The 21,354-nt window shown below is 43.1% G+C and overlaps 3 protein-coding genes across 7 annotated transcripts in view; 2 read left to right on the plus strand and 1 right to left on the minus strand.

Annotated features, from left to right (window-relative positions):
* Positions 1–1,677, plus strand: part of PABPC1L (poly(A) binding protein cytoplasmic 1 like) — a 28,650-nt gene extending 26,973 nt beyond the window's left edge. For all 3 annotated transcript variants that reach the window (XM_083746218.1, XM_083746220.1, XM_083746219.1), the window contains one exon: positions 7–1,677. The gene's annotated coding sequence lies outside the window, so the exon portion shown is untranslated. The remainder of the gene's footprint in view (positions 1–6) is intronic.
* TOMM34 (translocase of outer mitochondrial membrane 34) lies at positions 1,209–15,652 on the minus strand. Of its 2 annotated transcripts, none has more exons than XM_083746329.1 (7): positions 13,436–15,652; positions 9,576–9,675; positions 7,233–7,385; positions 6,773–6,936; positions 5,475–5,622; positions 3,784–3,910; positions 1,209–2,947 (listed from the first exon to the last, which is right to left on the minus strand). In XM_083746329.1, exons 1-7 carry the CDS (start codon positions 13,554–13,556, stop codon positions 2,855–2,857), a joined length of 906 nt encoding a protein of 301 aa, XP_083602455.1. In that variant the 5' UTR covers positions 13,557–15,652; the 3' UTR covers positions 1,209–2,854. The 2 variants fall into 2 exon arrangements, with proteins under 2 accessions (XP_083602455.1, XP_083602456.1); XM_083746330.1 differs by having other exon boundaries at positions 14,729–14,804.
* STK4 (serine/threonine kinase 4) overlaps positions 12,220–21,354 on the plus strand; it is a 76,424-nt gene continuing 67,289 nt past the window's right edge. The window contains exons 1-3 of one of the 2 annotated variants that reach the window (XM_083746276.1): positions 12,220–12,513; positions 20,443–20,523; positions 20,988–21,116. In XM_083746276.1, coding sequence (XP_083602402.1) covers positions 12,488–12,513; positions 20,443–20,523; positions 20,988–21,116 — 236 coding nt within the window. In that variant the 5' untranslated portion in view covers positions 12,220–12,487. Of the gene's footprint in view, positions 12,514–15,689; positions 15,925–20,442; positions 20,524–20,987; positions 21,117–21,354 lie in introns of those variants that run through there. The other variant, XM_083746275.1, reaches the window with a different exon arrangement.

A 21,354-nucleotide genomic window follows, 5' to 3' on the forward strand; every position in this document is an offset into this window, starting at 1 on the left:
TTTTAGGATCCGATTGGTACTGATCAAATGACTGCTTCGACTTTGCCTGTTTCTGCAACCGTCATGTCTACACTGCTTGTGCAGCAGCTTCATTGTTACCATAAATTTGCTGCACGTGGTCTGGATCTCACTCAGACTCAGTGCCCAGCCGTGGTCCCAAACTACTCTAGGCACAACTAGTGGGTTATAAATGGGCAAATTGAGCTCCTCTTCCCATTAGTCAGGATGGCTACATGAAACTTCTCTGTGCATTCTAATTTAGAGTTTCTCCATTTAACATATGCGTTTGTACAGGTGGTTAATATATATTCTGTTCAACTATTTACTGGTATTGGAGGGGTATATGTATATAAATATTCGTGCAAAAATCTAGCCTTTTTTGAATCACTTTCTTTTGTGCACTTAAGAGTTGTTGCAGCTTCTTTTCCCACTAACATTGTATTCCCACTTTAAAGAGTATTTTCACAGGTGCTTTTCTAGTAACTGCTTGTATGGGAAGGATATGTTGTGAGAATGATGTGGAAGAAATTGGTTCCCACATTGTGCTAATTTATCGAAGCTGGTCACTTTTATGTAGCCTTAAGCTTCAACCACCACTGGGGCCTGTGACACTATTTTATTTGTTCGTGCTGCTGTTGATATGATAAAGGAAGTGACGCTTCATTTCCTTTATCATCAAGTCTTGTGTCAGTGTTCACTGTCTAACATGGCACTAACTACTACTCTGCTCAGTTGCATAGATCCATGGGCTGCCAAAATTACTGGGACAAACCATTGTGAGCTCGTTTGTTTTAAAGAAAACCAACTGGTTCTCATACTTGACACATGTAGGAGGGGTTTTTGAATTGCATTTTTAAATAACTCTTATAGAGATGCGAGAAATGAATTCCTACTCTCCTTAAAAACACTTTTCTTCTGCACTGTGTCATGCGCATATTCTTTTTTCAACAGCCACGTGTGCATTCTGTAGAAATTGAAATATTTATATGTACTGTTACCTTTGAGCTGGGAAAGAAACTGTGACTTGTTCAACACATGCCTTATAAACTTCATATCCTGGTAGCACATTAATATATGACTGTTCTCCTTTATAACTTGGAGTTAGTTAAATTATCCCAGGAGCCCAAAGAGGGGGTCACAAGCAGGCACTTGCAGTTGGCCCTACGCTGCAAAGTGGACACAATTAATTTCCTTTTGACAACTACAAGTTGCGCAACCAAACATTTATTTAAAAGTTCAAAACACCAGAAGCATAGGCTGATTTTAGTTTTCTTCCCTCAATATTTCCAGATGGATGTGAGAGGCGGCTGTTACTAGACTCTGCTGAACAGTGCAACATTAAGAATAATGGTTCCCTCTAGGGTATTTGGTGCCCAGCCTGCTCTGTGCATTGCTGTGTTAAAGAGACTATATGCAAAACTCTCCCCCCTCCAACTTTAAAACGGCATGAGCTCTAAGGCAAAAGAAAATGGGGATTGTCTATCTTCTCACTAATACAAGGTTGAGGGACTGACTGCAAAGCTTGCTCTGGAGGGCAGGCTCAAAAGAGGCTACAAACATTTTTTGGCTATGGAATTTTGAGCCTAGTTTTCATAAAGAACAGAAGAGCTAGTAAACCGCTGCCTGGACACTATCAGAGTTCAGGTGAAGCCTCTTGCAATAAATGCCCTTCTATTTTTTAAAAAATGTATAGAAGCAGGTGATGGAGAAGGCACCTGCTATTTCATTATCTGCTACAGAGCTGGGGAAGTGGTGGCGCTCAAATGTTGCACTCTCAACTCCCGTCTGCCCTGGTCAGGGATAATAGGGGGGCACAGGTCACTCTGCAGAGGGATTCTTCGTAGTAAGAAACATTCTACCAGATGGGTACCTTACCTGTAGCCTGGAGTGCTGGAAGCAACATCAATTTTATCAGCCGCTATTCATAAGGAGGTCTATGAGCAGGAAGGTAGGCAAAAAGTTTTTGTACATGCAGATAGCTCTACTCCTGAGGGCATGTTCTTTCTATATGAAGCAGGAAAATTGGCTATGCCGGTCTACTTTCTGGGCTTCCTGCCCTCACCCCCAGCTGAAAGTTTAGCCTATAACTACTTTCAAACATATATCAGAGGAGGGAGTGTCATCATAAAGTAATAGGCGTGTAAAAAACATGACAGGCAATCAAGCTAAGCATAAACGAAACATCCTAATCTAACAAAGAACGCAAGTCTGCAAAAGGTACACACAGCATAAGAGCAGCACAACGTACCAGACTCTTTGGTAAAGGATAAAAGCAGCATTAGATTTCTAAAGAACATTTCGTAGACCAGAACGCTCAACTAGAGCCTAGTGCACAAAAGTTAAGGCAAAGCAGAGACTACTTTTGAAAAACATACATCTGTCAGCCACTCAGTCAGCCGTCAGTCCAAGCCTTTAGCTTACAATTGTGCTGCTACCTACATGGATAAGCAGCTACAACCAGAGGCTTGCAGTTCTTCGCTCTGCAAAACACACCCACCTACCAAAAAAATCAGATAAGTGCCGCCCTGTCTGCTATAATCTCTTTCTCAGTGAGTTAAGGTAAATTTTGCTAGAATAAGGGGCTTGCAGTACAGCTACCACTCTGGAAATTCTATTAGGAAGTTGTGACTCTCAGAAGGTCACACTGAACTTTTGGAAGCCTTTATAGGAAGAACAAATAACTCTGATAAAGCAAGGAACCAGAAAGATGCCAAACAGGTCTGAAAGGTGAATTTTGCATCTGGCTCTGCATTCAGGCTGATCCCTGTGATCATTTTTTAAAAAAACAAAACAAAACAGGAAACGTATCTTCAGAAGAGCATGGTGTTGCCTTTAGCCTCTCTTATTTTAAGAGTTATTTTAATTCTTGCAGTAGTTTCTGAGCAGCACTGTTCTTTGGTTCAATTTTCAAGAGGCTGTTGATATCCGCTTTACTAGATCTGTAGTCCTGGAAGTAAAGAAAACATGCAGATATTTGGCAGGAGACAAATAAAGGTGCTCCCGAGAAAGCAAAAAGTGGCACCTCTACATTTAATAAAAATATTTGGAATTTAGTGCATTCGGCAGCACTGCCACGTCTACAGCCCCATCCTCTATCTCATGGTTTATAACATTACCTGGTATCCTTTGCAGCATATGGGCACCAACAACTCCCTGAATTAAGTGTTGACTTTAGTAAACAAACCTCTGGAATGGGAAGACAGAAACTTCTAACCTGCCAGCAAATTTGGCACACCTGGGGGTCCACTTTAGCTCACAAGGCCATTTTCATTGATGATGTCAGCTGATGGGAAAGGTTTAATCCTGCACTGGCTGCAAACCCTGTTCTTGGCAGTGAAGAGGATCACAAAGCCAAGGCAGCAGGATTTAATCCCTGTTCATCAAGAGACGAATTTGCAAAACATTATCTGAAGCAGCTCTGTGCTGCTTCTCTAAGCAAATGGGAGAAAGGAGTCTGTCTCACCACCCACTTGCTTAAAGGAAAGTTTGCAAAGGGCTTTAAACCAATGTGGGTTCCCAAGCAGTCAACATCCAGCTGGCTGTAAAGCACTTGGAAACCAGATGCAAGGGATTTTGAGAGGTAGGTGGAGCTACCCACCTACCATGTGATGTCACAATGACATGGTATGATTGATGAAGATCTAGCCACTGGAGCCAGAAAGGTTCCCCAGTCCTGCTCTGGAGCAAATGGGGTGTAACTGGAGAAAAAGCCACATATCTGCTTGAAAATAAGCACTTCCCATACTGTAACTCAGTGACCCAAAATTATAGGAAGTTCCTTACCTTGAGCTCTTTATATGCTTGTGCTCGTCTGTAAAATGCTTTGACATTCTTTGGGTCCATCTTAAGTGCTTCTGAGCAATCCTGAATTGCTTCCTTGTACTGCTTCATATTCAGGTAGCAAAGAGCCCTACAATGTATGCAAGGAAATATAACAGTCTTTGGAAACAACTGCTATGGAAATCCTGCATTTGGAATGATCTCATACACCTAATAAAGGGTCTGGGGGTAGGTGTTCAAATGCTCAATTTTTATTTTGAGACCCATTGGCTTCTCTCATAGAATGATTACTCTTGGCAACTGATAAGTAGAATGAATGAATATTGCCAATACAATGGTCAAGTCCAACATCATCAACTCAACCATGATTAAGTTGTAACAATGCACTTCTAAAAAGCTTGCTTTTCACACCCCACCCAAAAACTGTCATGACTGCAGTTTTCCTGAATGAGCTAGACTGCCAACATCATCAGCATCAACATCATCATCTTCTCCTGCTTCTAAATGCAGCTGCTTTCTGCTCATCTGTTATAAACCAATGTGACTGCAGCCATTTGCACCTTGATCAATTAGGATCATCATCTTGCATATCCACATTTTTAGCTTCTGTCAACAGGTCCCCCTCAAAAAAAAACCCTTTCAAGTAGACCTTTAAAGAGGCTGGAGCTAAAAATATGTGGAAGCTGGTATTTTCAGGAAGCTGAATGCTGCACATAGTAAAACAATATATATGTAGCAGTATATACAGAGCATAATTTGCATATACTATCATTACAGAACATAACTAAACCATTTGGGAGGAAAGGACTCTACCCAGGTACCCTTAACTCCTTTAATGAAAACAGAGCCCACAGGAACATATCAGCCAAAAGAACTAGGCTTCAGGAGGATGACCTGTACTTGTGCATCCAGGCTGTTACCAAACACGGGGTCCTGGAGTGTCCAATACCTTTCCATCTATCTATTGTCTCCCCCAACGGCCCCTTTGCAAACTCTCATGGCCCCTACAAGTATGACTCCCAACCTACTGTTGGCTTATTCAAACCTAGCCTCCATGAGCTGCATGAATCAGGTGTTGGCCTTTTTAGGAGCACAGAGAGATTGATAATTCCAGAATTAGTAGTAAGGGAGAGCTCTTCCTGTTTCTGTTCTCGGAGACTCTGACTGGCCCCATCAAAGCAGGTTATGTTGTGAACCGCCCTGAGATCTACGGGTATAGGGCAGTATGGGAGTATAGGAGGGAAGCAGGGCATGCAAGTGTATGTTACACTTGAGTAAAAATGTCACAAACCCAAAGCATCCCTATTGACCATATTTGCATACAACCCTAGACCAAAATCCTGGCTTAATAACCTAAGATATATGAGAGTGATGAGCACCTGCAGGCAGCCCCTTTTCTGCCACTTTCCCCCCCTTCCCTTTGCATGAAACGCAGCAGAAGTCAGGATTCAGCACTAAGCTATAGCTCCCTGTCTCTTGCAACCCAGAAACTATTGTTAAAGGCTCCAAAACAAGCCAGAATATGAAGCCAACTTTAAATTGTGCATTTTTGGCATTTTATGTGCAAATGCAGCCATTATCTTCCACCCACATTAGTTTTAGGATTGGCAGTCAAAATAGTTTCTGATACAATGTGCTACAGCGTAATTTGAGGGTGTATACCTGGACCTGTCAGATGGTTACATTAGCATTACCTGTTAGTATACGTTGCACCTTCCAGCTTATGGAGTTTTATGCTTTCGGTGTACTTCTCAACAGCTTTTTTATAGTTTCCCTTCTTTACAAGCTCATTTCCTTCCAGCTTCAACACATTTGCTCGATCCATTGTGGCAGCAGTAGGCACTGAAATTCATTTCAAGAAAAAACACAGTGTAACCATGAAAGCAGGCTATGACAGAGGGCCACACCACAAATAAAAATTCAGCCCTTGATGTTTCAGAGGGTGGAACTATAACAACTGAAAGTCAAATTATTATGTTAGGATATACTTGTTAAAAGCTCCTTTTGAAGACTGCTCATCAAGGACACAAATTTAATAGCTACTCAGTGCCAACACAAACAGCTAGCCTTTTGTGTTAGGTAGTAGTTCCAGCAAATCTCAGTGGGTCTCTGAACAAAAAGTGCTGGAGAAAAAGACTGTGCTGCAGTACCAGCTGTATGGAGCTGACAATGGAAACAGGAAACATACAATAAAAGCATATTCTTACCTAATACATGGAAATTGAGGTATACAGTGGTGCCCCGCAAGACAAACGCCTCGCAAGATGAAAAACCCGCTAGACGAAAGAGTTTTCCGTTTTGGAGGCGCTTCGCAAAACGAATTTCCCTATGGGGTTGCTTCGCAAGACGATAAAAATCTTGCATCCCCCCACGGGTTTTTTTCGCTTTTTTCGCCCTTTTCTTAAGCCGCTAAGCCGCTTATCAGCTGTTCCGCTGATAAGCCGCTTAACAGCTGATCGCTGGAAGCCTCTTGACAGCTGTAGCGCTAATCCGCTAAGCTGTCAATGGGCTTGCTTCGCAAGACGAAAAAACCGCTAGACGAAGAGAATCGCGGAACAAATTCTTTTCGTCTAGCGAGGCACCACTGTATACACAAATGAAACTGTACTTTGATCAGGTCTGGGCTGCTTGTGATGCAGCAAGCTAAATGTAGCACAGCAGCGAAGTTATGGAGAGCATCTGGTAAGTTTTGAAAAGTCTGGTTTTTATTGCTGAGACAAGAGAACTAGAAAGGATGACTGGGTGGATATGATGCACATGGCAAGCCACAATGCTTGAGTGATGGGCTGTGTTCAGTTTGGTGGTCACAAGTTCTGCAGATGAAGTGGTTAAAGTGTCCCTAAGCCCCTATTCCCACCTCAGATTGCAGGTGGTTTCTCTAAACTGCCTAGAGTTATCAGAAAGATAATGCCAGTTGGAATTTGGATGAGTTAGCTGAGGCACTCTATGCCCTGTCCCTTATTCTCATCCCTAAAGCAAAAGAACTACTCACCTTGCTTTGTTCCTGCAGTAGTGTTTTCATTGCTTCTTGTAGTTGCTTCTTGGTTTCCAGGTGGGGGTTCCCACCGTCTCTGAGCAGAAACTGGAACAGATGGGATGGGTGGGAGCTTCTGTCGCCACTGAAGACCATCTTTTTCCAGTAAGGCTTTGGTCATTCTGGAAGAGGACAGTTATTAGTTTAGCCATTGTTTGACACGGCCACCTTCCCATAAACAGATAGCTAGCTATTATGATTTATACACCTCTAAAGCACAGAAGTTCCATTCCTAGATCAGGTTGCCTGGAATATAGACAAGGATCTATGCTTTTTTAACAAAGGTGGGCTGCATCTTAAACGATATCAAACTGTTCTGGAACAACATAGAACCTAATTTGAAAGGAGCAGGAATGATCTAAAATACACATTAGAAATTTTTTTGTACATTCATTTTGAACACAGAGCAGGGGATTACCGATTGACTCCATCATGTGCAGCTTGTACAGTGATATCAACCTGTAACACAGTTTTGTAGTCCACGTAGGCTAAATGATATCTCTCAAGAGCTTCATAGGCTGCTGCGCGCCTCAACAGGGGCTTGATTCCAAAAGGGACCAGATCCAGGGCCCTAAAATCAGCAGAAAAGGCAGCAAAAGATTACTGGATAAATAAAAGTTACACAGCAGAATTTGCAACGTTCAAACTCAGTTGGCGGAAGAGGGTTCACATGCACAGCACATATTTATCAAAATTTCAAGTATCTGAAGAGTTTGGGTGTCTTTTGGGCTCTGCAGATAAAATGTACAATACTACAGAAGCAGGGATGGGAAACTCTTGGCTCACTGGCTGTTGCTGGACTTCAGCTCTAATCTGTCCCAGGAAACCTGGCCAATGGGAGTTGTAGTGAAGCAACATTTGTAGGCCACAGGTTCTCCATCATATAAAGGTTATTTGAGCAAGCCACACCATTTCACAATGAAATTTTCCATATGCAAGAATTGTTCAATCAATCCATCAACCTTTGATGGATGGTTTAGAACAATTGGGTCTGGCTATCACTTTCACTGTCTGTGTGTGTGTGTGTGTGTGTGTGTGTGCGCGCGCGCGCCAGTATCAATACTCAGCAGAGTCACATCTCAACGCAGCTCCTTCCTTACAAATGTCTTCAGGGTTGAAGGTACACGCAGGCAATAAACACTTGGGGACGCCATAAAGATTCAGTGAAGTGTAGAAGTTTACTTGACAGGCATAAATGCATATTGGTAGCAAATATATACAGACATTTCACCACTGCCATGACCAAGGCATGCTTAGATTCCAAGACTCACTCTCCGCTTCTCTCGCCACAAGGCGCAAGCAAGAGACTCACAACAAGTTACACAGAACCAAAGAACAGTTCCCACAGAAAACTTCCTTGCATAGACAAAACAATCTTAGCCTTCTGCTTCTTCTCTGTTCTTATCTGTTTCTGGAACAAATGATTCTCACACACAGAGAATACCCAACAAGAATAATGTTATCTTGGACAGACCCCCCCCCCTTCTTTATCTATGTCTAGCTGTCTATAGCAGCGGCATCACACATGGGGGTTCCATTCCAGAAGTAGCTTGTACAGTAAGTGCAAAATTCTGTCCCACCAAAATTTCGTGGCTGCTGTCTGGCAAGCTTGGGGGTGGGGGAGCCCCATGCAGAGGCCTCCCCCATGTCTCTGTGGTCTTGCCTCAATCTTGCACATGTGGTGGCAGCACTGAGAGGGTGCATGTAGTCTTGCTGTGTCTCCACTGCCTTCCCTAACATCTGCAGCTGCAGAGGAGCATTGAGATGGTGGTAGCAGCAACCCGGTTGCCTCGGCTGTGCTTACCAGAGGGGAAGGTGGAGAGATGAAGGTGGAAGAAAGGCAGACAGACATGCAGGCAGAAGCTGCAGCTCCATTCCAGCCTTTTTCTTCTGCCCGAGCCTCTGTCTGTCTGCCTTCCTCCTTCATCTCTCCCCCTCCACTTGCAGCCATCCCTGGAAGGCTTCTGTTGTCGCTTGAGGCAATGCCCTTGCCACCATTTCCTTTCTAGCGGTCACAGCTGTGTGTCATTGAATTTGTGCAAGTTAAATGTGCATGTGATGCTACTACACTGTTTTAAAATATATATTAAAAAGTATCCATATGCTGCTGCTTGCTTGACAATGGTTTGCAAGGGGCAGATGAAAGAAAATGAAAACACCGCAAGATAAATACCACAAGAAATGAATTATAGGCCAGTTACTGCATCCAAAGATTGCAGAATGTGATTTTCCCCCTCACAACAGCAACTTTTTGCTGAAAGCAGTAGGGGGAGGGCATTTGTTTATTTGATTCATTTATCTTAACAATTTATTTATCCAAAAATAAATTTGAAATTCAAAACCTACAACATGGGGAACACAACTAAATTGAAATGAGTAAAACTATTTAACCAGCTTAAAATACAATGATTTGAAATGCCTGGTTACTGCTGCTGGTTTGAAAGAGTCACATTAACAGTCTTCTGTCCTCCACCTATATTTTGGGAAGTTTAGGAATGAACACTGGAAGATAATCCTACTTCCAGCCAGCAGGGACAACAGAACAAATCCCCCTCCTCTCCCCAGCAACTCTGTGGGCAAAGTGTGTTGTGCTTCAACCCTGTCTAATATTCCCTACCTGTAGAGAGTGGGTTCTGAATAGGCTGAGTTGGCCCTTTCTGTAACCAGGGTCAGAAAGGCATCTAGCGGTAAGAGGAAGCAATGTATAGGAATATGTAAACTAGACTTCCATTCTCTTGTCCCCAGGACAGAAACTACTTACTCGGAACAATCCTTAATGCAGAGACTACAGTTTCCATCTTTCAAATAGCAGGCAGCACGATTGGACAAAAGAACACTCCTCTCTTCTGCATTTGCATCCCCTAGATATAAAAGGGAACATTAAGTCAGATTTCTAAGCATAAGTACCTCTGGTGCTAAGCAGGGTATAGTGGGATTTGGAGATGCCTCATCTTCTGCAACAGAGATGGGGAACATGTGGTCCTCCAGAATGTATTGGAATACAACTTGTATCAACTTAGCCAATGGTCACAGGCGATGGAAGATGTAGTACAACATCCGGAGGACCCCCTCCTCTGCAAGGTGCTTCTTGTTACCTTGTGTAAAGCTTCAAGACCAGTAACTATGATGGAGGTGAGGGCAGAGGTCACAACTGGAAAAAAATGTTAATGAATGGGGCGGCTTCTTAGTAACATCACTAAACCATCATTAACCAGCACTCTTACCATTTTTTACTGCACTATAAAGAGAATATTGATTCCTGATTGTCTGCAGTGTCCCTTATTTGAACATGATCTTTGTGCTGTCCCCTCCCTATCCTCATTTACTACATTTCTAAGCTCACCTTCAAAGAGCTCAAAGCAGTATATATGGTCTCCCATTCCCTATGCATATGGTCTCACATATGGTCCAATTGCATATTTTATCCTCACAGGAGACCTATGAGGCATGTTTGGCTGACAATTTACCCAATGCTCTTGGTGGGTTTGAACTTGGGGATGAGCGTAACTCAGTGACACACATGCTTTGGCTCCAGAAGGTCCTGGCATCTCAAGGTAGGGCTGGGAAGGCTCTTGTCTAAAACCCTGGAGCCAATCAGCACAAAGAATACTAAGCTAGATGAACCAATGGCACTGCCAAAGAAAGCAGATGCATTGCCAAAAGAGAGGGTAGGAGGTGGCATAAGCTCAATTCACAGCTACGGGTGCAAATTTAGAAAAATAATTACTGTAATTTAAATCCAAATATAATACATCTAACTTATTGTTGACAAACTGACAGGCAACCTGTGTGCCTGGTCCAGTCTGCTGTCTAGATGCTGATGGACAACTTCAAGGCTCCTGCTCTCCAATTATTATTAAGCAAGATTTTTACTTATTTGTTAAGCAGCATATCAAATTGGTTTACACAAAATGGTATAAAACAGTCATTAGGTAGCCATAAAACACTTCAAAAACAGTAGATATATTATCAGTATATACACACTTTTAAGAACAAGGAGACATAAATTAAAATAATGTCTTGCCATAAACAAAAAAAGTTTAGGTGTTATGAACAGTACAACTAAAGCACCTGCCTAATATTCATAGGATTCTTTAAACTGGACTTAGATTGCATAGCCCTTTAAACAGAGGACACCATACAGAGGACTGTACTTTTTAAAAGTATTGCTATCATTATACAAGTTTATAAACCACTTCACAGTGGCTTACATAATGAGACCAGAACACAGAAACACAAGCTCTAACAATAAATCAATTCAACAAACTGTAAAACAATAACACCATCCTAAAAACTCTGAACACAATTAAACTGTTTATCAGATATAAAATTGATCTTTCATAAATGGCTGGGTTACACCCCAGGGAAAGCCTATTAAACAGGAATGTCTTCAGCAGATGATGTCTAAACACCATCATGCTAGGCACCCATCTGATTTCAACTGGAAACTGACTCCTGAGAGCTGGAGCTGTAGCACTAAAAGTAGGACAGATAGCCATTTTAACCAAGGTTAGCTTCCTATAATCTTACACTGCTTACTAATGTCACACTATGGCCCACAAACCTCTTTCTGGGTGTTCCTGTAGGCATTTCCAATGCAGATTTCTTTGTAATTGGGTATGGAAGTGGAATAACACGATGTATGCTGTCTATAACTAGAATGAAGATAGATGCATATGCAACTTTAAAGTTACCGGTACTTTAAAATACAGGAGAGTAGGGATCCAGCTGCCCATATATATATCATATAGATTTTTTGAAGTGGAAAGCTGCCAAAAATAAAAAAGCACACATGTGCCTTGCATTCTTGATAGACATCACATGTATGCCTAACTATTATTGGTACCTCCGTAGGGGGGAAAAGCCTGTCAGATACAGCTCTCTGAGGCTATGGTGATGTCCACATTAATGGAGAAAAGACTATAGAAAGTATAGTGAGTTAAAAAACAAAACTATTCCTATTCCATTCTCTGTGGCCCCCAACAATCCAGAGAGCCCCACTTCCTTTCATTTCTTCAGCAAGTGTATGGCTCTTCAGGGTGTCCCCATTTCAGGATGTTTTTGCCCTCCGTCTAGAAGTCCTTCCTTTCTCATGTTCAAGAAAGCCCTGACAGAGACTGTTAAAAACTATATATATGGGGGGGGGGGGGGCAGACAAGGCCAAAGCCAGAGCTCAGTTAAATCAACTTCTGTCCCTCACCTTAACTCCATTAGGAATGCAAGGGAAAGAAAGGAAACAGAAAGTAAAGTCTACAGCTCAGATGCTGAGAAAGAGAGCCTAGAGAGAAGAAAGGAAACAGAAAATGTATCCCACAAGCTGTCCAACTGTTGGCTCTGTTTTTATGTTAGTAACCAAACTTGCTCATTGTGACACAATTACTGCAGCAGACAGCCTGCTGACCTAATAGGTCTAAGGCTGTAGAGGAGCTTCAGAGACTACCAGTAACAAAAAGACCGGGCAATTATGAAGACTTAAACATCTTCCACTCATCTGCCCGCTGCAACCTACAACGTTGGGTGCCTTGTACTCCATGGGCTGCCAATTCCAGGAATATGTAGCCTGACAAAGAATGCTGTTCCATATTAATCCAGAGGACCATAAAGCACCGCTACTCTACCTAAAGAGCTGGTTTAAGAAAAAGAAGCCCAGAGCTCCCAAAGCCAGCTAATGGGATGGAGTTTTTATATTCTGCCATCAGGTATGGTTTGAAAACTATTCCCGGTCTCCAAACGTACATAGTGGTATCCTTACTTTTGCATCAAACGCTTCAGGGTTATCAATCTGGGACCTGGCGACACAACACAAAATGTTCCTCAGCACAGGATGGTTTTAAGGGAAAAATCCAAACCACCATTACTATTAATTTCTGTATATACAAGACTTCACCTGGGTTAGAATATACAACGTTACCTATTAGTCAGGCCACCCCACCATCTAGAACTAGATACTACAATTGAGTAAAATCTCTTAGGGTTTTATCCAGCCCTAGTAAAATCCCTTTAGCTTTAGACACTGAGAAATAAACCTAAGACTTCTCTCCCACACACAACCCTACAGAGCTATTTAGGTCCCATCTCTCCTAGTGGCTTCCTCCGGGCCTCCATTTAACCCACTGTAAAATGGGTGCAGTCCTATTTCACAGGGATGTTTTAAGGGGAAGCCCCATAAAGGCCCTTAATGACTCTGCAAATCAGGAAGTGATTCACACATGAGCAGGAGAAAAGCACAGGGTTGTTGTCATCAGTGCATTGGGGGGGGGGGGGGCTTTTTTTGCAAGTTAAACATTCGCCGATGGAATATGGCTTTGAATCCTAATACTCGGCATATACGATTCTGGATCTAGTCACCCCATAGAAGTAATTTGGGACAGGCGATATTTGAGACTTAAAAGACTGCACATAACTACGGGATGGGTTGGGATGGCGAGGGTGGTTGGGTGGGAAGACACATAACTTGGCTAAAGACAAACGGGGGGAGGACACCCCTTTATCCCCTTTATGGGGCAAGGCAGGAGGGCACTATAGCCCTGTAGATCCCCAGCCCAGGATCCCCAGCCCTCTCTGACTGCCTTCCCTGGAAACTGAGGCCTTGCTAGGGCTTTCGCCGCCCGCCGCCAGTACCTGCTGCTTCCAGTAACTCCAGCGCCCGGCCGTAGAGGGCGGCCGCCTGGCTGTATTGCCCGTTGCGGAACTGCTCGTTGCCCGCCTGCCGCAGGTCAGCGATCCGCGACGCAGGAGCCATGAAGCCGGCCGCGGGGTGCGAGGAAGCCGGCGCCGGCTCTCGTAAAGGAAAGCAGCCGGGGCTGCAGCTTCCTCCTCCTCCTCCTCCCTCTGCGCTCGATTAAGCAAGGGGGCGGGCGCCGTCCGCCAGAGGCTCCTCCTTATCCCTCCAGGGGGCCTGGGCAGGGCGAGAAGCGCAGGCTGCTCTCCGTGCCCGAAAGTTAGGCGAGGGGGCGGGACGCAGCCCCCTTTAGTACATGTTCGCTTTCTCGGGAGGAAGCCCCGACTGAGTTCGCTGCGAATTGCTTCTAAGTTTGCGTGGGAGGAAACTGCGTCGAACTCAGTGGGACTTACTTCAGAGTAAGCGCACCTCGGAGGCTCCGGCTGCAAGCGCCTGCCTTCCCCCGGTAATGACATAGGACCGGTCTGCTTTCGTTCCCTGCGCCCCCCCCCCCCGTTCCCCGCCCAGCCTTTCAAGAAGAAGATCGGTCAAATGACTTTTCAGTTTGGAAGCGGCAAAGGGCTTGATCCATCAAGCCCAGTTGCGCTATGGGGCTACAATCTTGCGCACGTTCACTAGTTGGGAGCAAGTCCCTAAAAGTGCTTGGACAGGAGATTCATACGAGGCAAAGCCTTGCAGTCCCGTCCGCGTTTGTGAGCGAATTCTATTTAACGCAGGGGGCCTTTTTATTTTCACACGAGATGATGACTGCTAGTTAATAGAAGTTTATGCCGCGATCAATCTTGTTCTCTTGAGTAAAGGCAGCCCAAGTCCTTCGCATGTTTTCTGAGGAATCAGTCCCAAAGTCAACGGGCCTTCCTAGAAAGTGGCTTTAGGATGGCAGTCGTGCTATATAATCTTAAATTTAAGTCCTACTGTGTAGTGATTTGAGAGCAGAACCCGGGAGACTCCAAATCCCTCCAGCTCTTAAGTTCATTTTATTACATTTCTGTACTGCCCTTCATTTGGGGATCATTGGACAGTTTACAATATAAAAACACAAAAATGTGTAGCAGTAACAAGCAAAAACAAAAGCACAAACACCAGTTTAAAAGGCCATAGGTTGCTCAAATAGCCTGGGAGAAGAGGAATGTTTTTTTACCTGACATATGGGCGATGCTGTGCCTGTCCCCATTTCTCTAGTTCAACCTAGGTTGTTGCAAAAACACAATGGAACCAGATACAGTACTGACCTGGTGGCTCCTTTGAGTAAATGCAAGGAGCAAGTGTAATGATCATAAATATGACCTGCATCCAGGTGAAGATAGGTTAAGTGTATTAAGACACAATCCTTTAAAAAAAGTATACAAGCATCTACTCAGAACTGAGCAGATTGGATTGCTGTGGATTGCTGTGTGGAAAGGATAAAGCATAGAATGTCTTTAATATGAAGCACATTTAGAAATTACAGGGGAAATCATGGAGGCAAAGTCAAATGTGAAATTAATGTGTATCTGGAAAATAAGTATTAATTTATAAATTTTTGAAACTCAGAAAAAATACATAAAAAATGAGTGAGTGGAGCTCCAGAAGCCCTACCCCCAGGTAAGGGTGCAAAAGAATTGTATCCTGTCTTTACAGCATTACAGGACTATTTTAGGCAGGTGCTGAATATGTACTCTTTAGCACCTGAGATATAGTATGACAAGCCCTATTCCCCTGCATGTAATGTTTTAACTGTTTTTAATGGCTGCATATTTAAATTGGCTTTTGACCTCCCCCACACAGTGGCAGGTAAGGAAACAAATTACAACAACATGATGATGTTGGGCTTGAAACGCTGCTAATTTTCTCTCATTTTGGGCAGCCATTTTGCAGCATCAGCTTATTTACAGAAGCCCCGCTTTGTTCAACGGGGCTTGCTTACTCCTTAGCTAGATTTAACTTCTGAAAGCACCTCAACGTTTTATTTATTGTGGCCTAACCCTTCGTTCAGAGGCATAAAGAAAAACTCATCATGATTCTTTTGCGGCTTGTGAGGAAACACGGGATGGGGGGGGCGAGGAGCGACATAGCCACGCCCACCGTGATGATTTTTTTTTAAAAAACAAACCCCCTGGGGGCAACTGCCGCCAAGACCTGCGAAACCACGTGGCCTGGTGTCGCGCGGTCCCCTTTCTCCCTGCCCCGCCCCCTGCTGGTTTCCGGCTGGTGCTTGCCTGCGGGGAGGGCGGGGTCCTGAGAGGAGGCTGCGGCGGCGGCAGCTGCGAGGCGGAAGTGCCTTTGGCGCTCGGGAGGCGGGGCCAAGGGACTCAGCGCGAGCGGGCAGAGCAGAAGGAAGGCGGCGGAGATGGAGCGGCCGTGAGGAGGGGGAAAGCGCGCGCGCGCCCACCCTCGCCCACCCCGGTCAGGCGGCCATGGAGACTGTGCAGCTGCGCCACCCGCGCCGGTGAGAAGCCAGAGGGGAAGAGATGCGCGGTGACGGTCAGGGTGGTGAAAGGGCTCTTGCGCTGTCCGAGGGGGTGGGAAGAGGCGACCTGGGTGCATGTAGGTTGCGGAGACGGGTCGGTGCACTTCTCTTCCTCTTAGGCCCTTTCCCACCCACCCTTTTCCTCCTCCGCTTCCTCCCGGGAAACGCGCTCCTCCTTCGTCTTAAACTGCCCTCCTCGCATCTTCCGTCGGAGTTCGCGCGCATGACCCAGAGTTGGCTAAATGCAACGGGAGTTGTGCAAAAAAGCAATGAAATAAATAGAGCCGTCCAAAGCCTTTTTGGTAAACTGCCTGTGTCATAAAGTTCTCTGCTTAAACTGGGATTCCAAAGTGATGTAGGTGGTTGGGACTCACTCCGCTTCCTTTTTTTAGGATGCTTTTACATTTCTTTTGCAATTGCTCGCCTGATGTAGCAACTGGAAATGTGGCCCCTGAAGAAATGAAGAGTTTGGAAATGAATGTTTTGGTTTGAGGTCTTCAGCTGTTGACTTAAGGCCAGGAATCGCTTTTTATCCCAACCTTCAAAATGTAATCAGTTTATAATCTCATTTATTTATGCTGCTATATGGGTGACTGCTCCCCTTTTCTTCTGTAATTGTGCTCTGTTTCTTTCTCTTAAAGCCCAAGCATAAAACAAAGTGGATTATATTAACAGTGTGACAAACCTCAGATCTGGGCAGGTAAACATGTGAAGATATCCTGAGTCAAATGCTGATATGTCTTTTCCAAGTATTTTCTACTCTGGTAGCAGCTTTCAAAGCTCTTGTTCCCAGTGGTCTGAGATGCCAGGGATTCATCCTGGGACCTTGTGCATGCAGAGCCTGCAGTCTTCCATGAACGTAAAGCCCATCCTTGAGTAGTGAAGCTTTGCATTGTTTTTACTGAATTATTTCATGTTACATACAACCATGAAAATAAGGTGTAAGCCAACTCTAACATGCAAACATCTGACTGCACGTAGGAAGTGTGTGTTCAACAGCCCCAAATAGGAAGTGCTGGCCTCTTTTTGCAAATGCTTATTGCTCATTTGATGAGCATGGCGAACAGAAGTGAACAAGGAAGTCTGGTGCATAATGAGAAGTTCTAGATGACAAAACTCTTAAGATCCTTGATTAACCATGACCATAGAGCAGAATTGAAACAAGGATGAATATGGTTAGAGACTAATAGTTCAAGAATAACCTTCTGTCATTTATTAGTCAAAGATGGCTGAACTGTTAACATAATGCTCCCAAAGTGTTGTTAGGCTTTGGTCGCAGTACTGACTGAAAATACAGCTCACTATATTTTATGTTCTATCAGCTGGCAGAAAGCTGTCACCACAGAAAGCAGAATAGCATGTTGATCTGTGGAAATGAAATTAAAGAAAGACAGACAAATATGCTCTCACTTCCTTAGGCTGTTTTGGATTAAACATAGTTCTGTGAATTTCATCACAGGGTTCATAAGCAGTACGTTCCGGAATGATGTCTTAATACAATATTTGGTTTTTCAATGTCTTTCTGGGTTGAGGAATTTGAGGAAGTTAGACCAGATCAGTCAGAGAACAAATGACTCTACTCCGCACACCCCACAGGCCTAGAAAGGCATGAGTGTTGCCTGTCAGTTTTTAAAAGTAAAACTCTTGTTGTTTATAACATAACGTGTGCAATTTTATCTTTTCTCACAGTTATGATGTTGCTGGTAGAAATGGATTGTTGTTAAAGAAGTACATTTTACTTCATTTAATTGTGATGTTTCCTAGGGTGGGTCCACATGTGTATTCAATGTGATAATGTCAGTGGCCTTATCATAACTTCCCCCACTCTCCCCAGGCTCATGCTTATTCAAACAGTAATGCCTGATAACATGCTTTGTGGTTGCTTTTCGGTTGTATGTGTTGGGCTGTAATCATTTAGCATTAGGAAAAGAGTCTCTCTCCCCCCTCACCCTCCTGCACTCAAATGTTGCCTTCTTCCCTCTCCAACATAGTCCCAAGGAGATTAGAAACTCCTGTTTCCATTTTTTAACTGCCATTCAGTGTTATGTCTGAACCCTAAACGTTGGCTAATTTTAACTATGGTTTGTGAAAACAAGCCATATTCTTGAACTGTGGTTTGAAGTTTACTTGTTCCCACTAATCATGACAGTGGTACCTCAGTTTATGAACAGTCCTGTTTACGAACTATTCCGGTTTGCGAACTTTACCTTGGTCTACAAACGGAAGCCGAACTGTGGAAGGGCACTGGTGGTGGGAGGTCTCATTAGGGAAAGCACGCCTTGGTTTAAGTACGGACTTCAGGAATGGATTAAGTTCGTAAACCGAGGTACCACTGTATTATGGGTTTAGCCAGAAGCCAGCAGTCCTCAGAATGTAGCTAAAAGATGGCACAAGACAAAACAGCAAGCTGTGATTAATCTAAAACAAGAGGGAAAGCCTCTGAAGTTGTCCTCATAGCTCTACCAGAAAGGGGACCATGCAGATCTGGGAAAAACAAGGCACATTCTCATAAACTATGGTTTATGGTTGCATCTGGACCAGCTCTATGTTTCTCCTTTGGACACAAGTATGATAATAAAGGAGATACTAACATTTTGGCTAAGAGGCCAGTTACAATTTGGGATTTTTGTCTTGTCGTTTCAGCACAGGCTGTAAGTGAACTGTCTCAGGTTAAGAAAGTCCCACAGAGCAGCTTACAGAAGTGTCTGGTTCACGCAGGCATGCAGCTGCTTTTTTCTTTCTTGGATGGCCCATTTACATGATGAGCAAAAGAGGCTGTTTCCTTTGTTTTGTGGTGTAGAGAGCACTTTTTTCCCTTTCTAACTTCTCTCCACTTCCCACACATTATTCTTCTGCTGACGGTAATGATGTAGGTTTCCTTTATTCTTAACTAGAACTTTTTTGTAGTGACCAAATTAAAGAAATCCACACCAAAAAATTTTTCTTGTACCAATATAGGTTGCTAATAACATAACTGAAATAGTGTATCATTGGTACAGTTAATCAACTTGCTGCTTCTGGCTTCATTTTTATATGTGCTTTTCAAAGTTCAGATGTTGCTAACAGGTTATAATGATTAAATGGAAGTGCAACCACTTTAAGTAAGGGTCAGTTTTTTACAGCAAGGTTGGTTATTCCTTGAAGGTGGTGCGCATGAATGGGAGAGAGTAGCTTACTCATGTGCAGTATTTAAAAACTTAAAAACTGTGTCTATTAAAGTTGCTAATATGGATATTCGCTGAAATAGTTGGATTTCGAAGTTAGTATGAAACTTCCCTCTCTCTTCTTACTTACGTCTCAGTATTCCACCAGTATTTTAACCATGTAAATAACCAACCCTACTTCTAAGATTGTGCCTTAACATGAAACTGGCTTCTAAACTTGCATTAGTACTTGCCTGGAATATTAGTACACAATGTACTAATACATTTTTCATCAGTATTAACTAGAAATCATGACCTAGGCATATTTGTTGACATCTGTTTCAAACGAGCAGGTTCTGTGGTCTTAATGCTTATCGCTGAAGCTAGTTTTGGTATTTCACCATTTCCTGGGTTGAAACCTTAGTCATGTTTCTTCATTTTAGAAAGTCGTTGTGTATTTCACATATGTGCTTTTCTATTTATGTATTCAGAACATAATACAGAAAGCCGTTTGTTTTTGGGTTTTCAGAAATGTGGACTTCTCAGGACTCACTACTACTAATTTTGCACTTTTGGTAAAAGGCCGCCTCTGAAATGTGAAAAGTATAACTCACATTTTCTTTCTGTTTGGTTAAAATATGTATCTGTTGTAGGTCCCCATGTGTGTTTAGCACTTCTAATATATAGCTCCATTCTTTACTTATAAGTAACTTTTATTAATAAACGTAGAACATCTTCTGAAAGTGAACAATAAACATTTCAGCATGTTCCTATTTTTAAAAATTAAAAAAAACTTTTTTTAAAAAAGCATTGTTCTCTGAAAGGTGCAATGCAACAGAAAATATGGGCGATTATGAGAGAAAATGGATTTTCTGTGCATTACCCTTGTGCTTCTATAGGCTCCTTAAAAAGCCACTGGAACAACACTGATTCAGTGGTGCTATAGGGCTGGTATCACTTCCAAAGCCTCCGTGGCTCAAAGCTTTGAATGCCTCTCTTCTCCTTGCTCTTAAACTTCTTTGCATTGTTTTTTTTGTACCATGTAGGCCAATGTAGTGCCTTCCAGATGTTGTTGGACTCCCAACTTGATCCTGTCCATTAGCTATGCTGGCTGGGTTGATGGCATTTGGAGTCTAATAACATCTGGAGGGCATTGCATTGGCTACCCTTGATATAGGGGCTTTCCTTCAGTATGGGTAGAAGAATGCTATTTGCGCTGTTAAAGAATTATGATGACTGATAAGGCTGATTGAAAACTGTCTCCTACATCTGACAATGAGTTTTAAAATATATGTATGAAAGCCGCCTCTGATGTTTGCATAGCATAACTGAAATTTTCTTTCCTTTGCCACAGGCAGCTAAGGAAATTAGATGAAGATAGTCTGACAAAACAACCCGAAGAAGTGTTCGATGTGCTAGAAAAACTCGGAGAAGGGTAAGTGCAGGTAACAAAAAGTGCAGGTAATGCGCTGAGACATGCAGGTGCTGGTTCTTATGTGTGCCACAAGCTTCAAAACAGCTGCTTGTTCATTGTACTGCTTATACAAATCAAGAAGTGACAGTGTTCTATAGACATCTTATTCAGCGGTTACTATGTGTAATGTTTATTAATTTTAAAATTGTGATTTAAAAGCCCTCCTGTCTCTTGCCACAATACTTTATACATTGTATATTCACCTGCATCCTGTAAACCCTGCAAGTGATTGCCAGTGGTTATGTACCCATCACAACTCTTGATTGTTGGACAACTTAGCAAGGCTGGTACCATATTAATCTTTATGCAAGTTCTTCATGCAGTGTTGAGTGCTTGAGTGTGGAGGGCACTTTAGCCTATGATTCAGTGTCTTTCCTTTCTGTATCACCTCTTGCGGTGTTCAAAGCCTGTATTTCTTGTTACAGGTCCTATGGCAGCGTTTTCAAAGCTATCCATAAAGAAACGGGCCAGGTTGTTGCAATTAAGCAAGTTCCTGTTGAATCTGACTTGCAGGAGATCATTAAAGAGATATCCATAATGCAACAATGTGATAGGTAAGTGCAACTGGTCCGTATTTTCACTCACCGGTGGTGAGAGCCCCTCCCATCTATCATGAGTGCCCCCAAACTTCCAGCAAAAGCAGCATGCAGGAAATACATTTTACATGGTAGAGTGAGAAAAGAGGAGTGCAGTGCAGCCTTAATGTGGTTTAAATAAATCTATCAAAAGCTTCACTTGGAAAGTGTTTCTATTGAAATACTTGTATTTTTAAGACATGACAGCTCAAGAGCA

This window comes from Podarcis gaigeae (assembly GCF_964106915.1).
Source record: "Podarcis gaigeae genome assembly, chromosome: 6".
Classification (NCBI taxonomy): Eukaryota; Metazoa; Chordata; class Lepidosauria; order Squamata; family Lacertidae; genus Podarcis; species Podarcis gaigeae.